Source organism: Anabas testudineus, chromosome 9 (genome assembly GCF_900324465.2).
Source record: "Anabas testudineus chromosome 9, fAnaTes1.2, whole genome shotgun sequence".
NCBI lineage: Eukaryota > Metazoa > Chordata > Actinopteri > Anabantiformes > Anabantidae > Anabas > Anabas testudineus.
Genome location: NC_046618.1, coordinates 11,607,519 through 11,634,715, shown reverse-complemented (window position 1 = coordinate 11,634,715; position 27,197 = coordinate 11,607,519). Strand labels below are relative to the sequence as shown.

Genomic DNA, 27,197 nt, shown 5'->3' with positions numbered 1-27,197 from the left:
AAGGATGACTCAGCTGTAACACAATTAAGGCCCTGGATTGTGTTTACTTGCTTTATGTGTGCTTGGAGTTAAGATTTCATTGCATCGTGGCCACTGATGCTTTTCTAAGAAAGCATCACATAGAGTCAAAGTGAATACGTAAGTGGTGTAATTGTGCGTGTTGATTTGAAAGGCTGTAAAGATAATGACCAAAGGAAAACGGCAGAGGCACGTCACAGTTTGGTGGCTGTAGAAATGTAAGGGTTGAAGTTTCCAGAACTGAATCTGGCTCCGTCGCAGCACCACCTGGCGGACAGACGGTGGACTGCCGGTGCCACTTCCCGAGGTGTCCACAGGGGGCAGCACCTGCAAAACACACAGCAGCGTTTTACTTCCGGTGTCAACTTTGCTTTGACAAACGAGGGAAAGTTCAAACAAAACAACAACAACTGAATTGTTCATAAAACCGCGATGCAATGTCTAATAAAACATATCAGCCGAATCCTTTATTAGATCAGTGGGTCCAGGAAAATAACGAGGTGGTTAACAAATGGAAGGTATGTGGATGAGGTTACACTTAACATTACAAAATACTGCTATTTATTGAAGTGTTGATTCATCCTAGCTCAACGTTAACAGACTTGTTTGATGAAAAGGGGCATTAAACTATGTTACAGGACCTTATTACCTATGATTAAACATAACTTTTAACGCTTAGTATTCGGCAATGCCAAACCGCAGCTTCTACCTCTCATGTATGACAGACAAGTTACAGCGCTAATAGAATAAACGACGCCTCTTTAAATGTTGCAATGTTGTTCAATTAAATATTATCACAGATACATTAACATGTAAGCTGAATTTGACTATTATTGCTGCTCAAAGTGGAGATTGCTTTAACTATTATTTATAGTACTGCTTTATTTCCTATACAATATCATATCATAGTGGATTATCTACCGTGATTTAATGTTATAAAACAACAAAAGGTGAAAAGTTCCAAGTAGGGAAACATCTTATTCTTATCTGTTTTTCTTACACTTGATTTTTTCAGCTGCAGGAAGGAGGAGGAGACACCTCAAGCCGAGACCAGAGCCAGACCCATCTGAGATGGTGTTGCTCTGAGTTCAACAGACTCTTAAGGAAAATCCAAGGTACTCCTTTACCTTTACTACCAAATTAAGATTTGGAAACTCTGTTTTTCACTATTATATGTAATCGATTTTTCTTTTTATCTCTTTGTCTCCCTGCTGCAGGTGTTCCCCCTCTTGCAGATCACGCTCAACTGGAGCTGTCTGTCGTGTACAATGCCTGTGTGTGCGCTACTGCTCAGTCTCAGTTCACAAAAGCTGAGATGCTTCTCACGCAGTCGACAGAGAGAGGTAGGCCTACTCTAAAATGACAGAGACAACTGTACCTCCAGTTTCATGCTATTTTGAGAGATTATTCGGGTCAATTGCAGCCTGCTATTTTTTCATCGCAGCTTTACAGATGACAGGAGATAACCTTCAGAGCTCTACAGATAAAGCTCTTGCTGCAAGCCCTCATGTGTTTTGGAGAACAGTTCTCAAGTCAGTGGAAAACACAACTTTGAATTCCTGCATACAGCACCTTCTTTGTTTGCAATGGGCAATATGGCTGGCCACCTGCCAGCTGAAAATTATCGAGGAATTTCAGGTACAGTGCTGTTTTTAGGCTGCAAGTGTTTGTTTAGACTGGTTTTAAGGAACTCTATTACATTCTTTGAGTTCAGTCTGTCCATTGAGTCTTTTCCTGTCCTTTCCAACAAAACATTAAATGTTTTTGAGCAGACATGCTACTGTTTCTAGTACAGTCCATGCTTGATTTTGTAGTATATGTATTGCAGTACTAAAAAATAAAACCATACTGTGTTTTTCTTGTGATGCAGGAGGAATTGTCCTCTCTATTTGAGTCACTTTACTGTGAAGAACGGGATGACAGAAGAAGCGAGCCAAAGGGAAAGTCCTCTGTCATTCCACTGTTGTTGACAGATCCACGAAAGCTTGTTGATCTACTGCAGATCTGCACTTTAATTGCCAAAGGTTGTGGTTCATACATGGTTTTTGTAAATGTATATTGTATGACCTGATACAGTTTATTGTAATACCACTAAAATACTTTCTAAAGCTTGTGGCTAACAATTTGATTTCTGCTCTGTGCTTTCAAAATGTATCTTTTACTTTGGTATAATCTATTCACTTTTTCTATGGATACTAGAACAGAAAGATTAAAAATGCATGCAAACTGCATAGTATAATAATATTATAATAATTGCTGTGTTGATGTATGTATTTGAAATCAGGGTTGAGCATATTGTAGGTGCAGGCACCAAGAGCCAGCACGTTGGAGTAGTTCACAGCTTCTTGTAACAACATTGTACATATTTTAGATATATCTCAGTAAACTGAACAAAATGTTTTGACACGTAAATATACTCCTTGTATTTGTACCACTGTAAAGTAAATATGTGTTTTGCTCTCTGTATGTTTTATTAAGGTGCAGAAAAGTTGAATGAGGGTCAGAGTTCAGAAGCCCTGTCTGGTCTGCAAGTGGCTTCATCCCTGCAAGTTCCCAGAACTCTAATAGCATACACACACCTATTGTCAGGCTCCTCTCTGGCCCATATGGTACCCCTTTAGACTACTAATACAAACAGGAAATAACATGTATTGTGCATGCACCTAACAGGTTTGTTAAATGCAGTAAGAGAATATGTGATTTAATTTGTCTCCAGAGCTGTCCTCAGATGGCACTGCAGTGTTACAGGAAGGCCCTAGAGACCGACTCCCAATGTATATGTGCTTTGTACCAGAGCATGCTCATCTACAGACAACTGGGTAACATACAGGCTGAGATACAAGCTCTTCGCTTGCTCCACTCTGTGAGTAACACACGGGGTCCATGTTTTTAATGTCCCTGCATATAGATATATTTTGTAGCCTCGATGTTAAGTTTGGACACAGACACATGTTCACTTCCGTAAGTCTGCATAAAAAATAATGAAACTGCTCTTGTCCCACAGACTATGATGTTGCCCTCTGCTACAGAGCCTGCTCCACCCAGTACCCATCTCCTCTCCCCATCTTTACTGCTTCACAGCCAATCACTGAGCAGCCTGCTCTCAGTTCCCTCTGCCCTCTCTGTCCTTCACAATCTGGCCCTGAACTGTGTACTCCATGGGAGGTAAGAAGACTAGTATAGAGCTCACAGTATTTGTCAGCTTATTTTACTGGCACCTGACCACTATGCCAAACCAGAAAATGTAGATGGAGATGAGAACAGTAGCCTGATAGTGCACACTCTAGTTTTACATGGGTGTGGTTGATGTTTCTGCAGGTTGTCAGAGGGTGTGGAATATTACCTGGACCTGCTGGCTACACTTCACTCAGAAGATCAACATGGAGTAGGAAGGAAAATACTTAGAGACATGGAGGTTAATTGAACAATAAGCTCTTGATACAGTGTTTTTTTTTTTATGTTTTATGTTGGAATATCCATTAGGTACCATTATTGTGACATCTCTTCTCCTTGGGGTCCATACAGTAACAATGTTTACAATAAATCCATGCATACAATAACTTAAGTAATTAACTTTCATACATACACCCATCCACTTAGACAAATTCATATACAGCATTTATTTGAGCATACTGCAAGCTAATTTATGAGCAGTTAGAATATTTTTCCTCAGGGATCAGTACTTAAGATGTTACTAACATCTATTTGCTGGTTGTCTGTGTCTCAGGTTCACGCTGAAGTCCCTCATCTACCCAGGTTGCCTGAGCTTTACCTGGAGGCTGGCGCTGCCTTGCTCATGTCCCGGCGGCCTGCAGATTGCATGGCGCTTTGTGATGAAGTCATCAACACAACACTGGAACTGCTGCCAAGGAAGCTGGTGTTGGAAGAGCTAGAGGAGCAGAGTGAAGCTGATACCACGGATGTGAATGATAGATTGGTAATGTTGCTCTGGGCTGGAGCTGCCTACCTCCTGCAGGGTCATTGCTACACTCATCTAAAAGACTGGAAACAAGCTGTGACTCACTACACAAGGTCTGGAAGATACTGGTCTCCTTATTTCCATCAAAGCTTTTTCAGCAAACACATATGTGTGACTGTATTAAAGTTGTATTAATGTTACAGGTGTATCAACCTGCTCGTGAAGGTGAGCTTTAAAAAAAAAGGTGAGAACTTTTATGAGATTTTTTTTTTCCGCTTTGCAGAGAAATTTTCCTCTTTACACAACCTTCAGCAGCTCAGTGCATTCAATTCTGTTGATATTCAGTTATAGGCCACCAACAGCAGATCTCCAGTGCAGACATGGTTGTCAAGAGGGGAACAGATCAGTACATTCTCCAGAAAATGAAGGGGCTTTCGCTAGCTGGTAGGGGCATCAGCTTTACCCAGACAGACCAACTGAAAGAGGCTCTGAGAGACCTGCAGCTCAGCCTGCAGGCATTCCCAGGTATACCCCACAGATTATTAATAATACGTAAAGTAAACCTAGTTTTGACACTGTAACAATAGGGTCATACAGAGGAATGTTCTAACTTGTACCTGTATCATATAACCCACACTCAAAATCTTAATCTTGTTTATATTTATTGGATAGGGAAATATCTATTATATTAAGGAACAAATACAGATATGAATTCTATTAATTAGAATTGTGTTTGTAATGACGGTGTAGGAAAAGGGTTTGATTTAAAGTAAAAGTAATCTTGGAATCATCTGTGTTCTCTGATGAGGAGCAGCTGGTTACAAAAATAGGAAACCTAAACTGTAACTGTGACTATGTAGCTCGATTAGGGTGGTCCTGTGTTAGAACACAAGATCATTTAGAGGATGTCTCTGTCAGAGTGTGTAGGTGCAGGCCTGTGGTTTGGTGAAGTGTTGTGGCGACTTGACAGGAAACGGGAGGCAGCAGCTTGTTGGGAAAAATCCTGGAGCTTCAACGTACAATCCTCAATGGAGTAAGATACTGTGATTCTTATATCGCTATATTCACTAAATTTGTGTGTCTGTAGTTTATACACGTCTGCACTAAAAAATGCACATGAACGTGCACAAAATCCACTGTAGGTTTTGGGTTTTGGTTGCATAAAGCCATACCTGGAGGTGGCCATGTGACCATGCAGTGTATAGAGAACAAAGACACATCAACCGCACAAAAGCATTGTGTCAACTCATTGTTCATACAGCAAAAATAACTTACTCATTGTAAAGTGTTTTTTATAACTGCTGTTGAATTTAGTCTATGCTGAAATCACAGCTAAAATTATGTCATCTGATATTGCATGATGTTGTTTTACTTCATAGTTGAAAATGAAATTATCTGGTTTCCTCAACTCATTAATTCCTCATAAATATTTTAGTGTAGTACAAATGTGCAAACCAAGTGGGTATGACCCAACAACAACTAATAACAATTTTAGTGGTTCTCTCTCTTTCACTGAACAAAATGATAAAATATTTGCAATGTATATTAATAATTAAATTTGATACAATATGAAGTGTTTATCTAAGACACTAGGTCTGAACATGACCCCCAAACTTCTAAAAACAAACAAATAAAACCCCAATCCTGGTTAGTAAGAGTAAAGAGTTAAGTTATTAAACAATCATCCTACTCAGAGAATATTTAGAATGTTGTGATGTTTACCTGCTTCTAACTTTCTGCCCTTTTTGTTACAGGGGTCTTCCTTTGTACCTACAGGAACTCCAGTCTGGCCCTTTGTTAGACTCCATGGAGCTGCGCAACAGAATACAGGAACTCATTCCTACCCATCAAGCCAGCAGAGGGACAAAAGAATAATGTTATTTACTGAACAGGATCAACTTTCTCTGACTTGTGAACTATAACCCATCACTCTACAAACACTTATATTCTGGGACAGGAAAATAAAGAATATTTAAAGGACTTAAGAGTGGTTGAAAAGAAACACTTTTTCTGACAATGTGTGAAATTATAAAAGATAAATGGAAATGACGCACTGTAACTGAGGGTAAACCGACCTGTCAGAAAAAATATTTATGTTGACCAGGCAGGAGTAAACAATAGTAGTACTGTACCTGTACCTCTAAAATGGCTGTTTATATTGTTTTTCTATGGATTTCTCCCAATAAATGAAACGTTCTGATTGTCATCGTTCGTTACAGCAATAATACAAATGTGTTTTTATAAGAAATAAAAGACAAATTGAATGTTTTTACAATTCGTGATTATCAACGCGGTGAAAGGTAATTGGCTGAGCAGATGTTTGTGAAAAGCCAATAACAGTAAACCTGATGAAAATAGGAACAGCCCACTGCAGTGTTATTGGCTAAAACTGCACTATATTCTTGTTGACGTCACATTGCAGAGTTATTCATTGGTTGCGAAATTCGTCGGAAAGACATCAGCCAATCAGAATGAAGGATGGATCCAGCTCATGGTATAATTGTAAAGAAAGCACGGAAACTGCTGCTCTTTCGTGTGGTATCGCTGAACGTTTGGTAGCAAGAACCGGCTAAGCCTCTTAAACATTTAGCTAGAATTTCTTTATTTATTAATAATAATTCAGGTGGACGACCATGGCTTCGGGAGGGGAGTAAGTAGCGATATCTCTACGTTTTATTAAAATACACATTTTAACAATAACTATTAGAAATTTCCATCTAAATATCTGTCTGTTCAGAATACGCTAGTTTATTAAAGTTAGCTTGGTTGGTACGTTACCGAGGTTGCTAGCAGGAGAGCTAACGGGGTCAGTTATTTCAGCCTCCGCACTTTTGTCTGTTGGTTGGATAACCTAATATTGCAGATCCACCTACTGTGGGATATTATCTATATAGGTTATTGGCATTTGTTAAACGGTTGTCACCCACACTGTTGTTGTTGACTAGTTAACGGTTTTGAGTTAGCCGGCTGTGACAGCGTCTTGACACAGCGTTGTCGTGTTTTAATGCTAATGTTAGCTTAGCAACCATGTCAAGGCCAAAGCCATCCACCATCACAACGAGAAGTCGGCCTATCCACCGGCAGATAGCCTGTCTTTAGACTTGGTGTTAAATTGTAAATGAAAATAAGGTACATTTCCTCAGCAAATGCCACACACTCTCACTAACGTCGTCTAAAAAGAAAACGCTAGTCATCCAGGTGGCTAGCTAATTTCATGACGAGCTGTCAGTTGTCAATCTACACAACGCACCAAAGCTAGCAGGCTAACAGGGCTGGCTATTGATTCTAACCAAATGATCATCAATTTATTTGGGCTGTATTTCGCTCTTTGCTAACAGTCTTAAATGACACATTTGAATAACACATAACGTAAACTAGCGGTTACGTTGGCAGCTAATATATTTACAGTCGCTGTAGCATTGTAACTCTAGCGTTTTTGAGGGGGGCCACCTAGCTAGCTAACAAAGTTTTTTTTCGTCTAATTCTTTTGCTGTGTCATCTGGGTTCGCTTGCTCGCCAGTCAGTTAGCATAGATGCTAGCCTAGCATTAGCATGCTAACAACATGAAAGAGAAACTACATAATATGCCAGAGTTTTCTGTAAAGGGTTTTGTTTTGGACATTAACGCGTCGGATAGTCTTTCTACTATATGTATATTTTTAATATAGTTTAAGTGTGATTATGCGAATTTTACGCGACTAACATTCAGTCACCGCACTTGGCCAGCCGCTTGAGGACTTGTTTTCACTCTGTTACGGTTACTGAAATACATTTTTATGTATTATAATTCATGTTGAGGCATACGCAAATTAGACTACAGTTTGGTTTGTGTAACCCCTCGTATCATGAAGATATTTAAAAATTTAGTGCTAGGTGGGCTTTAAAAAAACTACAAGGACAATACCCTAAAAAGACGTTTACATTTAGCAGTATGAAGTGCAGTTAATCAATAATAATATCCATATCCAAGTACACGATACTCTGTAGGTTTGACCTTGTTAAGATATTTTGAACTTCTCTTTTGTGTCTGTCATCAGTAGTGAAAGACATTTGGTTTCATTGTGTGCTATGGGTATGTGAGAAAAAGACTAGAAACTTGAATCTGAACTAAACCTGATCTGTTACTTTAGTAATGCATTTAAAATGATTCTAGCAATGATCAAATTTATGTTAAGTGGGTAAGGAGCCTCCTAAAACAATGACAATATCCTTCAAATGCAGCTTAGTGAAAGGCTATTTTACAGTTACATGCACATGTGTGCTAGAAACTTCACCTGAAACTCTGCAAAGTTTCACCTCAGAATTAAACAAATCAATCATTAGCTATAGAACATGAGAACAATGGAATGTTATTTGTTTTACATACATCTTATTTATTGCATCCACTCATTTGATGCAATAAATAAATGATTATGGTGGTAATTATTATCACTGTTTTTTTGTTTGGTTTTTTTTGGGCTGCAAGAAGCTTTAAATGTACAATAACATAATGAGACTTGTGTGACCTAACACTTGTTTTGTTTGTCATGACAGATCCAAAAATGATGATTTAGCCACTGCTATTCTGAAACAGAAGAACAGACCCAACAGACTGATTGTTGATGAATCGATCAATGAAGATAACAGCGTGGTGTCTCTCTCTCAGGTAAATGCCTAACTATGGTGGATGTATCATCATGTAACATTTTTCATTTTGATATTCTGAAAATAATTCAAGTGAGAGTTGCAAAATAACTTTATATGATGCTTCTTAAGACCAAGATGGATGAGCTGCAGCTCTTCCGTGGAGACACAGTGCTGATGAAAGGAAAGAAGAGGCGGGAGACTGTCTGCATTGTGCTGTCTGATGATACCTGTTCCGATGAAAAGGTTCGCATGAACAGGGTGGTTCGCAACAATCTGAGGGTCCGCCTGGGTGATGTCATCAGGTGGGCAAAAGCTTAAACTGGTCTTAAATTCTTTCTGCAGCATTTAAACACAAGAACAATGTTAAGTCTCATATGTCTTTTAGCATTCAGCCATGTCCTGATGTGAAGTATGGAAAGAGGATCCATGTTCTCCCAATAGATGACACAGTAGAAGGAATTACTGGAAACCTGTTTGAAGTTTACCTGAAGCCATACTTTCTTGAGGCTTACAGGCCCATCCGCAAAGGTGAGTACTAACTTTCCATTCTTAGGGTAAAGCCAGGGTTTAAATGGCTTATCATATTGAAGTTTACTGGCATGTTTAAGAGTGGTAAAATTAAGATTATTTTATTTTGTGAAGGTGACATCTTTCTGGTTAGAGGAGGCATGCGTGCTGTGGAATTCAAGGTGGTGGAGACCGATCCCTCCCCCTACTGCATTGTTGCTCCTGATACAGTCATCCACTGTGAGGGAGAGCCAATCAGGAGAGAGGTGGGTAGCAGGTATACACAGTGTGTGGGGTAAAATTTACCAAAAATAAATCTCATAGAAATGTGAACATGTTATATTTGGCCATGCAGGATGAGGAAGAGTCCCTGAATGAGGTGGGCTATGATGACATTGGAGGTGTCAGGAAGCAACTAGCTCAGATCAAAGAGATGGTGGAGCTGCCCCTTAGACACCCTGCACTGTTCAAGGCCATAGGTGTCAAAGTAAGTTAATTAACAGTTAGCATTTTCAAATGTAAAGTAGAATTTTCCTTTTTTATGCTTTGTTATTTAGCTCCCACTACCTTTTTATTAATTTAAAAATGTTATTTTATTTTTTTTCTTCAAGCCCCCACGTGGCATCCTGCTATATGGACCCCCTGGAACTGGAAAGACCTTGATTGCCAGAGCTGTGGCCAATGAAACTGGAGCTTTCTTCTTCCTCATTAATGGTTTGAACACTACTTATGTCTTATGTGCACACTTAACTCTTATCAACCTTAGTCAGGCATTTTATGATGGCTCTCATTATGTCTCTTGACAGCATGGCTTTGTAGTTATGTATTAAAAATGTTATGTCCTTAATTTTTTTTTTTAGCAGTATTATCAAAATATGAGGAAACAAAATGACATGTCTGCAGTATTGTAGAGTTTTTTTTTTTTTTTTTTTTTTTTTTTTTCTTATAATGAGCAGAACTTTTAAAAAGCTCATCTACCTTATGTTTCCATTTATGAAGGAGAAAGGACGTGTAGCTTACCCTTCACAAAATTCAGTTTAATCTATTGGAATAGAGGGTTGGGTAAATTAGACTAGATTGTATTACATAGTATTTAAATGTAGTACATACTGTGAGACTAAAGTTTCCTTAATGAAAATGCTTGGGTTTCTGTTCTAGGTCCTGAGATCATGAGTAAGCTGGCAGGGGAGAGTGAAAGTAACCTGAGAAAAGCTTTTGAGGAAGCAGAGAAGAATGCTCCTGCCATCATCTTTATCGATGAGCTTGATGCAATAGCGCCTAAGAGAGAGAAGGTGAGTGAGAAATGAGGAAAACTAATTGATCACTAAAAGAGTGTGTGTGTGTGTGGCTGTCATTGAGGGCCAGCATAAATTTTTAACCACTGCACTGAGGACATTTTTACAAAGTGAGGACATTTTAGCCAGCCTGAGACGAGTCAATGAGAAGGGTGTTTAAAGAGCAACTATGGGGTGAAGACTAGGTTTTAGGGTAAGAATTTGTATTTGTTTTTGGTTGGGTATAAGGCAGCATATGTGATAATTAAAAAAAAAAAAAAGAAAAAAATGGTAGATTAGCATGACCTACCGTAAGGGGCTGGGGATACATTGTCAATGAGTGTCCTCACACATTGTGTGTTGTGTTTTGTTTTTGTTTATCATTTTTACACAAAAAACTAATAACCAGACCTTGAAAAGCTTTGCATGGTCATTTATTATTTTGTACAGTAATTTTTATTGTGTGTGTGTGTGTGTGTGTGTGTGTGTGTGAGATCTAAAACATAGCTGATGGAGGCATCTACAGTAGTAACCAGCCTGATTAATGGATGATTACTTCATTTATGAATTTCATTATTAATTTATTTTGTAGACTCATGGAGAGGTGGAGAGGCGCATTGTTTCTCAGCTGCTGACTCTTATGGATGGCCTGAAACAGAGAGCTCATGTCATTGTCATGGCTGCCACCAACAGACCCAACAGCATTGACCCAGCTCTCAGGAGATTTGGTAAATTTTTGTCTATAACTTTTTAGAATTATTTTTAACTTATTATTTTGTATTTATATTCAGTTGTCCTGACAATTTGCAACATTCAGGCTAATGATGGAACTGCATCCAAGACTATTGAAGCAGTGTAGATGTGTTCAGTTGATAACAAATTCAGTAAGAGGTTTGTAATATAGAGTGAACCTTTGTTTGCAACATTTCTTTTTGTATCATTTGATTTTAAAACTGCTGTTTTATTTATTTATTTTTGGTTCCTGCAGTTAACCAGTGGGTCAGTTTTGTTAATAGTAGATCAGTACTTGTGAAGCTCCTACTGAAAAGTTGAAGCATTTGTCACATCGTTAGATATGACAAACTGTTAAAAATGGTGCCATTAAAATGCATTAAGCTGTTTGGTATGTTTTGCATTGCCCTTAGTCTGTGTGTTTGAATTCCCCTGTCTCCAGGGCGTTTTGACAGGGAAGTTGACATTGGCATTCCTGATGCCACTGGCAGATTGGAGATCCTCCAGATTCATACCAAAAACATGAAGCTGGCTGATGATGTTGACTTGGAACAGGTTTGTAATGTAATCCTGCAGTCATGTGATGACCTCACTATAGTGCTAGAGTCAGGTGACTGTTGCCTGTCACCTAAAAGTAAAACCTGTAAACTGGAAGTGAGGTATGCATTCCTTCCAGACGGCACAGTGTTTTAGGTTGAAATGATACTGTTGCAAAGATGTGTCAGCTCGGAAGCTGTTGACCTATATAAACAAGTTTACAGATGTTGGCATATGTAGAGTTATAGGAAACTGGGCAGGGGTAGCTTAAATATAGACTCATGGTATATTTTGGTGTAGGTAGCAAATGAGACCCATGGACATGTGGGTGCAGATCTGGCTGCCCTCTGCTCTGAGGCTGCCCTGCAGGCCATCAGGAAGAAGATGGACCTCATCGACCTTGAGGATGAGACCATTGATGCTGAAGTCATGAACTCTCTTGCTGTCACCATGGATGACTTCAAGGTAAGACTTGTGAGAGAATGTTGGTTCCACATAGCACAGAAAACCCCTCTAAGTTAAGAATAACAAACTTGGTGTTCTGCAGTGGGCCCTGAGCCAGAGCAACCCATCAGCACTGAGGGAGACAGTTGTTGAGGTTCCCAACATCACTTGGGATGATATTGGAGGTCTGGAAGATGTCAAGAGGGAGCTGCAGGAGTTGGTGCAGGTATTGATGTTTGAAAAGTTAAATCATGCATCTCAAACTGTGAAATTAAAACCTTGCCTCCTAAATCATCTTCCTGTTTACTTAAATTCAGTATCCAGTGGAGCACCCAGACAAGTTCCTCAAGTTTGGCATGACCCCATCTAAGGGTGTCCTGTTCTACGGTCCCCCTGGTTGTGGTAAGACTCTGCTGGCTAAAGCCATTGCCAATGAGTGCCAGGCAAATTTCATCTCCATCAAAGGACCTGAGCTGCTCACAATGTGGTTTGGGGAGTCTGAGGCCAACGTCAGAGAGATCTTTGACAAGGTGGGAATGTTTTCGTTTGTCACAGGACATTGGTGCAGATTAGAATCACTTCTGAATATTGTACATTTAAGCTGGAAAACAATTAACAATGTTTTAAGAAATTCATACAAAGTATGTGAACCCTTTGGGATTACGTGGAGATTTGCATGAATTGGTCATAAAATGTGCATCCAAGTCACAACAATAGGAAAAACGGTCTGCTTAAAATAATAGTACACAAACATTAGTTTTCATGTTTTTATTGAACATAACATGTAAACATTCACAGTGCAGGGTGGAAAAAGTATGTGAACCCCTAGCCTAATGACTTCTCCAAGAGCTAATTGGAGCCAGGAGTAAGCCAACCTTGAGTCCAATCAGTGTGATGATATTAAATGTGTTGCTGAAAGTTGTCCTGCCCTTTAAAAACACACACCAGTTTTGGGTTTACTGGTTTCAAGAAGCACTGCCTGATGTGAACCATGCCTCGCAGAAAAGAACTCTCAGAAGACCAACGATCAAGAATTGTTGACTTGCATGAAGCTGGAAAGGGTTACAAAAGTATCTCCAAAAGCCTTGATGTTCATGTGTCCACGGTAAGACAGACTGTCTACAAATGGAGAACGTTCAGCACTGTTGCCACTCTCCTGTGGTCGTCCTGTAAAGATGACTGCAAGAGCACAGCGCAGAATGCTGAATGAGGTAAAGAAAAATCCTAGGGTGTCAGTATCTCTGGCACATGCTGACATTTTTGTTGACACATCTACAATAAGGAAAACATCAAACAAGAATGGAGTACATGGGAGGATGCTACGGAGGAAGCCATTGCTGTCTTAAAAAAATAAATAAAAAATTGCAGCATGTTTGAAGTTTGCAAAAGAGTACCTGGATGTTCCACAGCACTACTGGCAAAATATTCTGTGGACAGATGAAACCAAAATTGAGTTGTTTGGGGGGAAAAAAACGCACAACAAACACCTCATCCCCACTGTAAAACATGGCGGAGGGAGCATCACGGTGTAGGGCCTTTGCTGCCTCAGTGACTGGACAGATTGTTGGCATTGATGGAAAAATGAATTCCAGAGTTTATCAAGACATTTTGTAGGAAAACATAAGACCATCTGTCCGCCAACTGAAGCTCCGCATAGGATGGGTGATGCAACAGGACAATGACCCAAAGCATACAAGTAATTCAACAAAAGAATAGCTTCGACAGAACAAAATACACCTTCTGGAGTGGCCCAGTCAGAGTCCTGACCTCAACCCGATTCAAATGCTGTGGCATGACCTTAAGAGAGCCATTCACACCAGACATCCCAAGAATATTGTTACACTGAAACAGTTTTGTGAAGAGGAGTGGTTCAAAATTACTCTGATCTGCAACTACAGGAAACGTTTGGTTGAGGTTATTGCTGCCAAAGGAGGGTCAACCGTTATTAAATCCAAAGGTTCACATACTTTCCCACCCTGCACTGTGAATGTTTACGTTATGTTTAATAAAAACATGAAAACGTATGTTTGTGTACTATTATTTTAAGCAGACTGTTTTTCTATTGTTGTGACTTAGATAAAGATCGGAGCACATTTTATGACCAATTCACGCAAAAGTCCACATAATCCCAAAGGGTTGACATACTTTTTCTTGCAACTGGACTACTAAATTGAGTTTCATTTTGTAAGACTTGTATGAATCCTTGTTATGAATGCAGGCTCGTCAAGCAGCCCCATGCGTTCTCTTCTTTGATGAGTTGGACTCCATAGCCAAGGCCCGTGGTGGCAATGTTGGAGATGGTGGTGGAGCAGCCGACCGCGTCATCAACCAGATCTTGACCGAGATGGATGGAATGTCCAGCAAGAAGAACGTCTTCATCATTGGAGCCACAAACAGACCAGACATCATTGACCCCGCCATCTTGAGACCTGGCCGTCTGGATCAGCTCATCTACATCCCCTTGCCTGATGAGAAGAGCAGGATCAGCATCCTGAAGGCCAACCTCCGCAAGAGTCCCATCAGCAAGGTGACAGTACTAAAAAGCCATGCTTCTTGTATAAGTTTTCTTTTAGTAGGATGTTTGTATGTAAGAGTCTGGAAGATATGAACTTTCATTGATTTCATCTCATTTTATAGGATGTGGACTTGGATTTCCTAGCAAAGATGACCAATGGCTTCTCTGGAGCTGATCTTACTGAGATCTGCCAGCGAGCGTGTAAGCTGGCTATCAGAGAGAGCATCGAGAATGAGATCCGCAGAGAAAGGGAAAGGCAGACCAACCCGTCGGCTATGGTCGGTACTAGTTCTGTCTACTTGTTCATAGGACATTTGGATGAGCATCTGCACACTATTGCTGTTTTGCTGCTTCTGATGGTCATGGTTGATACTATTATTTCATAGGAGGTGGAAGAGGATGATCCTGTGCCAGAGATCAGGAAGGACCACTTTGAAGAGGCGATGCGATTTGCTCGTCGCTCTGTCAGTGACAATGACATTCGCAAATATGAGATGTTTGCTCAGACACTGCAGCAGAGCCGTGGCTTTGGCAGCTTCAGGTACATTTTGACATTTTGTACCAGTGCATGTTGGAAACTGTGTGTTTTAAGCTTTGTAGAATGACTGCGTGGTGTCAGTATTTCTGTAGCATTATAGAATTATGTAGAAACTCATTGAGCGTAAACGTTAGAATAAATTCTGTTTTTTATCCAGTTATTAGTTCAGAACTTGATAATTGAGTGTTTCCCATCCATTAGTTATTACTCCACACACCCAAGGACTGCCAGAAATATTAGGAATTGCCATTTAATCTTTAAACAAAATGAAGAAATTACTGTTCTGTCTTTCAGGTTTCCCTCCAGTGCCACAGGTGGCAGCGGAACAAGCCATGGCTCAGGAGGAACTGGCAGCGGTCCAGTGTTCAATGAGGATAATGATGACGACCTTTACGGATAAATGTACACTGCCCCACAGTGGTCAGTCCTGGGATCACACCTGTACAAATTCTCACCAGATTCCACATTTTTAGGACTTTGTGCTTCTTTCATGTGTTCCTTTTTGTTTTGTTTATTTTTTTCTTTTGTTTTGTTTATTTTATTTTTTTTTCTTTTTGTATGATTTACCTAGGAGAAAGCATGTAGCCACTTGGTTTGCCCTGGCTTTGTTGTGGTTGGGTGTTGGGGGATGTTTGAAACGGACGGTGAGTGACGGATGCTTTTTTTTTTTTTTTTTTTTTTTTTTTGGTGGGGTGGGGTTTTAAGTGGCCTCATTCTCAGTATATCACAACCAACATGAACGGCTTTAGTGACGGGATTCTACGCTAGACTATAAGAAAGGAAAAAAGCATATTGCTAATGACTTCATTTTTTAAAAAATAAACAGTAGCATATAATGTATTACAAATTTGTCAAGGTTATGTTGTTGAAAATAAAATCTCACAAAACTGAGGTGTTTTCTGTCTGAAAGTTTATTGATAGACGGTACTCCAGATGTAGTGTTTCTGTATGCTGTAATAATTTGGAGGAAATCTATATCCCATTTAATAGGACAATAATTGAACTTCTAGGGCTTTAGATCACATTCGAAGCCCTATATGCATGTAATATCTGTGAGGGAGGCAGTTTTTACCAATGTTTCATATTTCACAGAAGACATATTTTCAGAAACTATTTTTATGCATTGTTTCTAAAAACAAATTGAGGGAGCAAAATGATGCAAAACAAAGATTTTCTGAATGATGTACCACTGGAAATATTGTCATACAAGGTCATAAGAACAGCTTTTTTGTTTGCATTATTACACTGAAAGACAGCAGAGCTGTTGTCACTGAACAGAGGCAGTTCATGTAATGACCACACAGTGTCACTCTGGCAGTACAAGAAAGTTTAGCCTTTATTGAAATGTGGTGGGTTTTTTGTTTTATTTTTTTTCCTTTCCAATTAAGTTGAAAAACTTATTTTCTTAACAAATTTTGACACTTGGGGATATAAAATATAAATCTTACCTAAAATATTCTGATTACAATTCAGTTTAGAAAGTTAATTTATTCAGTGTATTTTGAAAACGATTTATCTGTTAGATCAAAGTTATAAGGTGATGATTTATAACAGTGAGTAAAGATATCTGACCAAAAACATCCCATGTACACGCTGACCAACAGGATGACTGCAGTATCTGAGATTCATTAAAATGTGCTGTTGTCAGTTTACATCTCAGAACATATAAATGTTAAGTTGTCTGCACTTATATAGCACTTTTCTACCTAACTGGTACTCAAAGCACTTTACACTGCATTTTATTCACCCATTCACACACCAATGGTGTCCTATACAGCTGATCTCACCGGGGGACTTGGGGTTCAGTTCAATTCCCACATCTGTGCAACTGGGAATTGAACCACCAATCCTCTGATTGGCAGACAACTGCTCTACTTATTGAGCCACAGGCACTCCTATACGCACAGCTGAATGCCAATGTGTGTGTGGGAAGACGTGGTTGTCGAATGTCACAACATCAGTGACTCACCTCGATTATCGGGATGATTAAGCACTCGTTCCCACTGGAAAATTAAACCAGCTTCGTGTCACAGGGAAACGTCAAACACCTGCGAGTCCTTCTAGATCCTGGAGGGTGTCACACAAAATTACAAAAGAGAAATGAGGAAGCTGTTAAATGTTCCTACATTACACTTTGAAATTGTCAGTAGAAGCTTCGATTTCTTTTGTCCTGTCCTTGTCCTCTGGCTGCACTGACCTTTATGTAGGAGATTTTGGCTCCTCAAATGTCTCTGTCACTGGCGCTTCAGCTAATGTGTCATTTCAGCTTCATATTGATCCTCAGCCACACAGCAACAGCTAAAGAGAACTGCAATTGTTTTAGTCGGTGGGCAAGTGCATGAGGTGAAGGTGCAGGTAGGGGACGCTCAGGTGGTCAGACAGGTTTGTGTGTGCTGCTTCCGTGTCCTCTGGGTCATGTTAACTATGTTCATGTTCGTTTAACTGTGGACATTTAGTTATCCTGAGCACTTTAATCACCGTTTCAAAACACTGGAACAAGAAATTAACAAACATTGCTGAGAGTAATGGGAGATTAAAACCACTGCGTGACAACTTGTCAGTCTACAGATGAAGCCATATTGTTGATCGATCCCAACGTTAGGGATGAACTGTCAAACTGTGAGGGCCCCGAGGGTGCACCATGTTCTGATCCTCTGTGAATGATGATTAGATTTGCAAAACCTTTCACAGAGAAACAGCCATCACACATGGACACAACGGAGCATTTTTGCCATTTTATTTGTTCACTGGGCTGAATAGAGTGTTTCAGTGGAAATGTAAACCCTCTGTGAACCCAGCCCCACAGTCACAAATAGCTGATACAGTTATACGACATTAGTCACAGTGTGGTGTTACTGCACCACATCTCAGAGAGCCCTCCCATAGTGCGCTAATTGTTTGCCATATCCCTTCCGTATGATGCTCACACTTTTCTGTCCCCTGCAGTTATTTCACTTGATCTGAGTGTGTTAATGCAGTCTGCTTGCACTGAGTGTGATTGACTAATATTCTAACACAGCTGGACAACCACACACAGATCAAAACTTAAGTAAATAAGTAAAAGTATTTGTTGGATCTTAGTGGTAGATGGGTCAGTATTCAGCTGCTGACCATCTGGATTTAAACAGGCAGAGCTCAAGGTCTGCTTCCACTGATGGATGCTGCCATTAATGGAAATGATCCAGACTGCAAACAGATATCAACAGTGTTCAGTGACACAAATAATGTATTTGAAACCTGGGTATATGTACATGCATCACATCCCTATTTATCATAACCCCTTGTTAGATAAATGAGTTTCAACTAGTGTTATTTAAACTATTTGAGTATATATGGACTGAATTATCAATAGTGGTGGAAAAAAAACTATTTAAAGAAATAAGAGGTGATAGTAAAGACACAAACCATTGACTTCACACATTTGGTTTATTTGTTTCCATGTTGAAAAGATCATAAATATTGTCAAATGCACATAAGTAGTGACAGTGAGTCTTTCAGCAGCAGCAGCATGTGCATTCTGGTTGTAGCCACCGTCCAGCATCCTCTGAGGCTCTGAAATGCAGGTTGCTCATACACTCAGATAAGTCATTCAAGTCTCTCCCACCGTGTGATCATCAGCGATCAACCCTTTATGAAATAAAAAGTGCATTTATTAACATGTTGCAGTCAGACATGTTTCCATACACATGATATATATGAACTATTAGGGCAGTCTGAACAAAACGTACGTATACATACATTTAATCATTGCTGTAAACTACAGTAGGTAGAGCTCAAGCGCCCCTACGTAACCTGCTTCCTAAACAGGTTTACTAATTAAAAAAAAACATACAGTTTGATGTACAGATGTTACAGATCAAATCACTAATTCAGGACTTAATGAAACCAAAAACTAGACACCAACGTGGTCTATTTTGGCACCGCGTACAGTAGCACCGAGACATGGCCTTCAAGTGGCACAAGAGAAAGCAGAGTATACACAACAAAGCTGGGTTTTCTCGGAGGAATCTCAAGTATTTTAATTCGTTTTAACTTATTTTCCTCGGAGAAATCCAACCTGTACTGGTACGGCACTTTACAGGGGTGCAATGGCAAAATTCAGCAGTCTTGTTTCGAATCTCTCTTTTACACATGTCCTTGCTCACATACAGTACTGTTTAGTTAATGACTTAGCTCCCAAAGGTAATGTCTAACACAGCATAGGGCGTCGTCTGTGCACTTTACATGGCTGGTTGTATATATTACAGTGTGACCTGGGTGTGTGTTTTCACATATGTGGTATGACACCGGGCTAAGGCACCGAAGTGTTACTCAGATACCGAGCCAGGCTATTCTGTTCAGAGCAGCCACACAGCTCAGAATGGAAAGCACCCATATAATGTGTAGATTGTGTTATCCGAGCTTATACTGCTGTTACAGTATGTGATTGTCATTCCCAGATTTTCCAATGCAGCTGAGATATGCTAGTAACGTGGGACTTTAAGTGGACTGTGGCACAGTACAACTGATTTGGGGGGAGACAGATCATACTATACAGTAAATGTCCTACAGACTTAAGCACAGTGCTCTATTAGACTAAAGCATGTGAGTGGGAGAGTTCTGTTGAAACTGGGGTTCGCACTGAATACACTGAAGCTGCTGGTACACTCAAGGTAAAAATAAACAATCCTATTTGAAACCTCCTCTAGGAAAGAAAAAGTTTCTTTTAAAAAATGTCTCACGCTTCATCCTATCACAAAAAGACGAGGATCAGAGAGTTGGACAGCATATAAAACCACAGATAAATCCGTAAAAAACAGAGTTAAGAAAAGAGGTTCGGGTAAAAGCCGCGATTTAGCTGAGTCCATCCTCAGCACTCCTCGGGTGCTTGTGTGTGTGCTTGGGCCAAAGGACAACCTGGTGCTGCCATTTGTGTCGGTTGTGTTCTTCCATTATCCTCTCGAACTGTGAAGTTCCCACTTACCACAGTCTGTTTAATGCTGTGCGCATTAACACAGGACACAGGAAGGTTGACTGCAACAAGGGTCAACATATATGAGAAAGGTAGATGACGAGTGTTAAGGGTGTTTTTCTAGGTTTAGTCTAGAGTGTGCGGTGGTGGAGGAGTTGGAGGTGAGTCCGTCTACGACTGGGGGAGGTGTTGTCTAATAATCTCCCGGGACTGAGGGGGGATCCTGTCAGGAAAACGAACTGAAAACTCCACAATGAGGTCACCGCGCTGTGATGGGTTCTTGGGGAAAGGGAGGCCTTCCCCTCTTAGTCGCTTCACTGTCCCTGGCTTGATGATGTCATGACAGGGAAGAGAGATGATGCGGTTTTCCAGTGTGGGAATGCTTACAGTGCAGCCACACAGCGCCTGGAGAGGAGAGGAAAGGGAGAATGGGAGGGTTAATAGCTTTAGTAGGAATGAAATGCCAAAGCCATGAATATCCAGATGACCTAATGTTTCCATAAACTCCAAACTTCAGTTAATCTTGTGTCGTTCTCTCAAGTCAAACTCGTGTTTTCTTTGTGTGTTCATGTTTGTTTATGTATGTCAGACACAAAAAACTGGCATTACCTCCAAATCATCTAGGATAGATTTCATCTCTGTGGCGTGTAGTTGATACAGAATTATATGTAAACAGGGACATAAGGAAAACATGAACTGGCAGCGGAAAAGTTTTTGTCTGTGTGTGTGTTTAGGTGGGTGCGTAAAAAGTGTGTCAGTGTTGCAGGGGCTACACATTGCACAGGGAACTAATTTTAGCAACAGCCTCATAGGCAGGACTAATGAAGTGAGGCAGGAATCGGCTGAGCTCGTAAATAGTTGGAGGGCTTGTCAGAAGGGCTGACAGGACGAGGAGAGAGAACACACACACACACACACACACACACACACACACACACACACACACACACACACACACACACACACACACACACACACACACACACACACACACACACACACACACTAAGCCTCACGTCCTTATCACAGTGCCTGATGAATCCACTAAGCGCGCAGAGAGCGCTAAACTAAACACGGAGACCTGTGGCTATCACGACTTCACAGGTTTTCCAGTGAGCATCACTCACCAGATTTGCACCAACTAGGAAGAACTATTTAAAGCCACAATTCTGTGAATGAACACCCTGATGAATAACAAACTTCTAATATAAAGCTTCTCTAAGCAACTGTTACAAAATGGTTTACTATAGAAAACCAGGTCAGTGAATAAAAGTAGTTCTAGTTATCAAATGGACAAATCTGAGCCTGACTGAAGATGTTTGCACCACGTCATCCCTCCCTTTGATTCTTCCTCTCCAATAAAGGCAACAAGTACTTAAAGAACATAATAGTAATATATTGTAGCTATATCCTACATTGTAATCCATCATAGTTAAGTATGGTAATTGTGCTATTTAGCAGTAAACAACACATATTTTGTATTAAACAAGTGGACAGAACAAATTGTACTGATTGTAGAGAGATGAAAAGTCAAAGAACCTGTCTTAGTTATTACAAATTAGGCAGTGAATGTAGTAGTTACTTCATGAGACATCATGCAGCAAACAACCAAAATGATACACTGTCAGGATATCTTCGAAGCCATTATATTGTCTGGGAACCATGATTTGTCTGTGATTTTTGTGTCAATCCACATAGATAATTACGGGTGAAAATCTTCATCTAATAAGTTGGAAAGAAGTTGTTATGATTCATCCTCTTTGTAAAATGGATATCTGCACAAAATTTCACGGCAGTCCATTGATTCGTTGCTGGTGGATCAACAACTGCTCAATCATAATAAAATCATTCACGTCACTGTTGGTGTAAGAGGGAGAGGGGCTGAGTCCATGTCGAACGACTTTAAATGAGGTTGGTTAAAAAGGGAATCTTCTATTTAGGAACAACTCCTTGCTGAGAAATGTGCTTGGTAATGTCTCCATTAAGTTATAAGCCCCTAATGATGTAATAGTGATTTTCCCTGCATTGGCACATGCTTAACCTCTAAGGCCCAGTCCGTGTTATTATGTGGCCGGTGTTGTATCAAGAAAGTTGGGGGGATTTTCGTGTCTGGTCTGGTGAGTTTTTTTTTTAACAAACAGACATGAACATACGCACAGTTGAAGTTCAGTTAAGCAGAGCAGCTGCTTCAGAGTTTGACATCATCCTCCTTTTACCCACATACATACATTACATGACTGTGATGGAGACTAGTCGCTGTTGTTGAACATTTCCATTCACTACACGTAGAGACAGGTTGTCATGACGCTCGATTCACACCACCAGCTGATCTGAGGGCCCACTGATTACATAAGCCTCTGCTCAGACAGCATACAGTAGCTCTAAAAACTGACACAAACACGCGGACGCGCTGAGAGTTTTCTGTTTGTAAGAATTGCTGTAGACTTGCACTCATTCCCTGGAGCCATATATTAACAATTAAGACAATTGGTACACGCTGGACCATAATAGTTATTTTCCTTTTTAGCAATGTTGTGTAAAAAATCTAAATTATAAAAGAATTTATCCGGCTTTCTAAAATGAGAACAGAAGAGGAACTGTATAAAGCTACAGTTAGAACCGACATGTTGTGGGTTTTTCTGAGGAATGCAGCAGTGACAGGAGTTCGAAATGCACCGCAACAGACGGCACACTGCAGAGGCATCATTAGAGCCAGAAAGACCCTCCTTTAAGATCCAGGTACAGGTTGGTTTCAGGGAAATCAATATGTCAAAGTCGCACTAAGCTCTCAAACTGCTGCTGACTGCTGTCACAGTGAAGACACTAAGGGGCTGCAAGTTGCCTCCAGCCGTGTCTCCCGGGATGCCACAGTGTGGTCAAATGAGCTCAGCAGCGCTAAACTAAGCTGCTTATCAGGGCACGCTTCAGGCACAAAACACAACTGAGCAACCAAACAGCCGGGGGTTCATAGAGCAGTCAAAACATGACAGAATATAACTATATCACCAGTCTCAGCCCTCAACACCATATTCCTGCATAGGCTATAATCTTTACTGCAGCGCTGCCTAACACTTGGCTTATCAGACTGTATATGTATGTGGCACAGTATGCTGTGTGTGTGTTGTGCGGCATGTAACCGGTGCCGTGTTTTCACTGCAGCATTTTGCATCTTCAGGGAAGCAGAGCAGAGTGGAGCAGTGGAATATGAGCTCCTATTTGCTTTGGATACTGAATCATCTGACCCACTTCCTAATAGTCCCCTGATACCCCCCCCCCCCCCCCCCCCCCCCAACCCCATCCTCACCCAATCTCCTGCGTTTCCCCCATCCTGTCTTTAGCTACATCACATTAAGTCAGTTATGTGACTTTTGTAAGAGCAAAATGTTTTAGCTGTGAGAGGTCTGCAATCATAATCACTGTGCAGGTTTGATCAAGTACCACTTCCTGTTACTCAACAAACTCTAATGTGCCCTTATTAACTCACATGGATAACAGGCTGGTGAAACAACAAAGCTGGTGCTGGACCCCGTGTCCTCACAGGAGCAGCTAATTAAATGTCCTGCCAGTCACAGTCATAGCACCATGAATTGTCACCACTGTCACACCACAACCCATCTTTAAACTAACAAATATGATTGACGATGCACGACCGTATACACTTGTGTGTAGCTTCATATATTTCTACAGCAGTGCAGGACAAGTGAGGATGATGCATCTATCCCTGTCACACAAGGGTACCACATTACTGTTGCTCCTCTCACACTGCAGTGACAGGGATTCTTCTTTCGCTTATCCTGACCTCCAGCAACACACGAACACATCCACTTCAACATTTTTGATAAAAACACCCATCCAGAACATCATCCCTCCCTAAAATTACAGCTATACTTTAACACATCATCCAAACTTTGTTAAAATTGAGAGAGTCAAATGATGATGAACAAGAACAGGGAAACAAAGTGTTCATCCAAAAGCTCTGTGAATGCATTGCATTTCTAAATGGTTTGCTGCACTGGGAATCAAACTCAGCAGGATTATCTACTCTACTTGCATAACTGAAGATAGACGAGTAAAAAGACAGAGGAGAGAGAGCTTAGGTAAAAAGGGGCAAACCCACCTCTTTTAGACTGATCTTGCAGTTATAAATGATGTTGGAACCGTCTCTCTTGAAGTGGGTGTGCCCTTTGTCTTTCAGCACAAAGGCTATATCAGCAGGAATGTTCTCAGGGGTCTCATCCCCCTCCTTTTGGAAAGGTGATCTTGGTCCCCTCCTTCCAGCCCTTCTTGATGACGATGTTGAGGATCTTGTCTTCTGTCCTCATGCTCCGTCCATCTGGGTTTAGCCTGCGGCGGGTGATCTTCATGCGCTTGGTGCAGCCGTGGAAGATCTCTTCCAGCGAGACCTTCAGCTCATGGACCACCGGAGGGTCCTGCTGCTTTCGCCCGGCCCCCAAGCGCTCCGACGGTGCGCCCCTCCTCCTGCGGCCCTCCCCTTGGAAGCCAAACTGTCTTCCGAAATGAGCGAAGGGGTCATCCTCATCCACGTCCATGTCCTGCTCTGCATCATTGCCGTGGTCGTTGTGGAAGGAGAAACCGTTAGAGCGGCTGTGGCCGCGGTTGGAGCCAAAAAACATGTCGAAGGGGTTTGAGCCGCCAAAAAAGGAGGCAAAGGTGGCGTGGGGGTCTCCATGGAAGGTGTAGTGGTACGTTGAGCTGCCAGGAGCACCTGAGGAGCTGCTGCCTCCTGTCTTTAAACCTGGGAGAGATGAAGAGAGAGAGGAATGTGAGACCTATCATGTATATGCACACAGTCAAACACCCACTAACTGAAAACACACATTAGTACAAACTCAGATACCAGACACAGGACTTGTGTGGGTAACAGTGGAGAGAGGAGTGAAGTCCACGTGGGCGGGAAAAATCCCACAGCATCACTGATCTTCTAACAGTGCTGGTGGTGGAGGAACTCATGAAATGCCAGGTCACTCTAGCTCTCACACATGTACACCTTTTCAACAGAGACACATGCACAAAACACCCACAACTGCAAACTACAGCAGTCACTGCTATTCATATCTCAACTACGTAATGGTCTCAAGCCATATGTCTGTCAGCTAACACAAACACACACACACACACACACACACACTACACTAGCAGCTGAGGTAGACTGTGAAGCATTAGTTGGTGCGTGTTGATGAAATTAAAGGTAACAGAAGACATTCACACATGTTGCTGCACACGAACACAAACATAAAACACTGACGAGAGAGACACAGCATTATTACCTAAGTGACTGAAGCCCACTAAAGTCCTCCACGGTGATATTAGATGCTGAGTCTGAGCCTGAACTATTTCAATAACAACTTAATCCATCATAACGCCTGTTTAACAGGGCTTCACTGACAGAGCTGCACTCTGTGACCGCTTCCACTCCAGATCCTACACAGACACAGTCACCACACAGGATCAAATCCAGACATGCCCCTCCCCAGTCCACTCTCCCCTCCTCACCTTCCTCTCCGAGCTGATCATAGACGGCCCTCTTCTTGGGGTCACTGAGGACCTCGTAGGCCTCTGCGATCTCCTTAAACTTCTCCTCTGCGTTGGCATCTTTGTTCTTGTCAGGGTGGAAGCGCAGCGCCATGCGCCGGTAAGCCTTCTTGATCTCCTCCTCGTTGGAGCCCTTGGGGATCCCCAGGGTTTTGTAGTAGTCCTTCCCCATAGTTGCGCGCACACACATACACTCTCAGGAGTGGGAGCTCCCTCTTCAGCTCAGGCTGTGGTCAGTCACTGGTGAGACACAGGGCTACTGTTAGGCTCTTATAATTACTCCTCTGAGGTGAATTCTGCCCAGAGCAGCAGACTAAATGTGTCCTGGCAAAGGTGCAGAGTGGACTCAAGTGTTCTCCTTCAGGGGTTTTCTGTGAAGTGGATTTAGTGGATTTAGTGAGGGCTGGACATGGGAACACAGAGTGCTGGTTTCACTAACTGTTGCTATGGGGATGTGGTCGCAGTGCTGATGTAAAGTCAGGTAGAGACCAGAGGAATCCCCTACATCAGCTTGATCAAAGGGAGAAGCCCTTTGATCAAGCTGATGATAAATGAAACGCACAGAGATATGAGATCAAGTAAAGCTGGTTTGTGTCCAGACCGATGGTCTGTCCTCAGCTGGGCTGGACGGAGACACGCAGACTGTCAGACAGCAGGAACCACTGCAGTGTCTCTGAACAGGACACGGAGAAAGTCTGTGTCACCAAATCACGACCACCAAAAAAACAACCTGGGTACATCTCAGCCTCTACAGAGACATTTAGCCTGTCGGGTCGATGTTACAGTACAAAAACCTTTAAATCCCAACGCCGGGTATATTTAACCAACATGCATTGAGCCTGATTGTCCGTGTGGGACCGTCCAGTGAGTCGGACTACGAGGGACAGACAGATCGGGCCAACGCGAAATCAAAGGTAGAGAAGGCAATAAAATCGGAATAAAAGAAAAAGGAAATGAAGACAGTCCTACCAGACAGACAGCTCTTAGCATGGCACAGCTTCTCCTCCTGTCTCTGATCTGCTGCCGCCCCGGCTGCTGCTGCTGGGTCCTTAGAAATTGACGTCAGGACTCCGGGAGGATCACTGGCTCTGAAATAACCGGTGACCAAACACTGAGCTGCATCTGACGTTTCACTGGGAAACAAACCTACTCTACATCCATCATGTCCAGTATCATTTAGTTCGGAGCGAGGATGAACGTGATCAGCTGGATTTAGAGAGGTTTAGTGGTTAATGTATTTCACTTCATTTAAACTATCCCCCACTGAATCTCACAGTCACGATCTCCACTAGTCCAAACTCTACAGTGTCAAACTGCATCTCTACATAAAGAAATGCCTGTTTTCTTACCGAGCACGATGTTGGTGCCTTGGCTCTCTAAAAAAGATCCGTTTGCAGTCAGGGGAGCAGACCCAGCCCTCTGTCTGAGCCAGGATCCAGCTGGGCTCTTTGTTCCAGGATTGAGTTTAACTGGAGACTTGGAGTGTCGCTGTTTTAACACTGCCCTCCTAAATGATTTGCCAGTCTGAGAAGGCTTATCAGAGCTGTGAGGTGCACTGTGCAGGGAAACAGAGTCATATTAGG

General features: G+C 41.5%; 3 protein-coding genes across 3 annotated transcripts; 2 read left to right on the top strand and 1 right to left on the bottom strand.

The window, feature by feature from the left end:
• Positions 1–386: 386 nt before the first annotated feature.
• On the top strand, positions 387–6,146 carry fancg (FA complementation group G). The gene is made up of 14 exons (XM_026342550.1): positions 387–536; positions 1,034–1,133; positions 1,236–1,361; positions 1,463–1,656; positions 1,889–2,042; positions 2,497–2,627; positions 2,735–2,881; positions 3,023–3,183; positions 3,337–3,433; positions 3,746–4,050; positions 4,141–4,181; positions 4,283–4,462; positions 4,856–4,970; positions 5,692–6,146. Exons 1-14 carry the CDS (start codon positions 456–458, stop codon positions 5,810–5,812), a joined length of 1,953 nt encoding a protein of 650 aa, XP_026198335.1. The 5' UTR covers positions 387–455; the 3' UTR covers positions 5,813–6,146.
• Positions 6,147–6,462: 316 nt separating this feature from the next.
• Positions 6,463–16,001, top strand: vcp (valosin containing protein). The gene is made up of 17 exons (XM_026343726.1): positions 6,463–6,587; positions 8,471–8,582; positions 8,693–8,865; positions 8,949–9,091; positions 9,206–9,336; positions 9,426–9,557; positions 9,682–9,784; positions 10,229–10,362; positions 10,937–11,072; positions 11,519–11,631; positions 11,914–12,078; positions 12,161–12,283; positions 12,375–12,587; positions 14,276–14,584; positions 14,695–14,850; positions 14,959–15,113; positions 15,405–16,001. Exons 1-17 carry the CDS (start codon positions 6,571–6,573, stop codon positions 15,508–15,510), a joined length of 2,421 nt encoding a protein of 806 aa, XP_026199511.1. The 5' UTR covers positions 6,463–6,570; the 3' UTR covers positions 15,511–16,001.
• A 2,521-nt stretch (positions 16,002–18,522) lies between these two features.
• dnajb5 (DnaJ heat shock protein family (Hsp40) member B5) lies at positions 18,523–27,097 on the bottom strand. Its single transcript, XM_026342539.1, is given in 6 exon segments — positions 18,523–20,466; positions 24,179–24,313; positions 24,315–24,817; positions 25,576–25,854; positions 26,584–26,702; positions 26,964–27,097. Coding segments are annotated over 4 exon segments (1,101 nt in total). The 5' UTR covers positions 25,805–25,854; positions 26,584–26,702; positions 26,964–27,097; the 3' UTR covers positions 18,523–20,232.
• Positions 27,098–27,197: the final 100 nt, after the last annotated feature.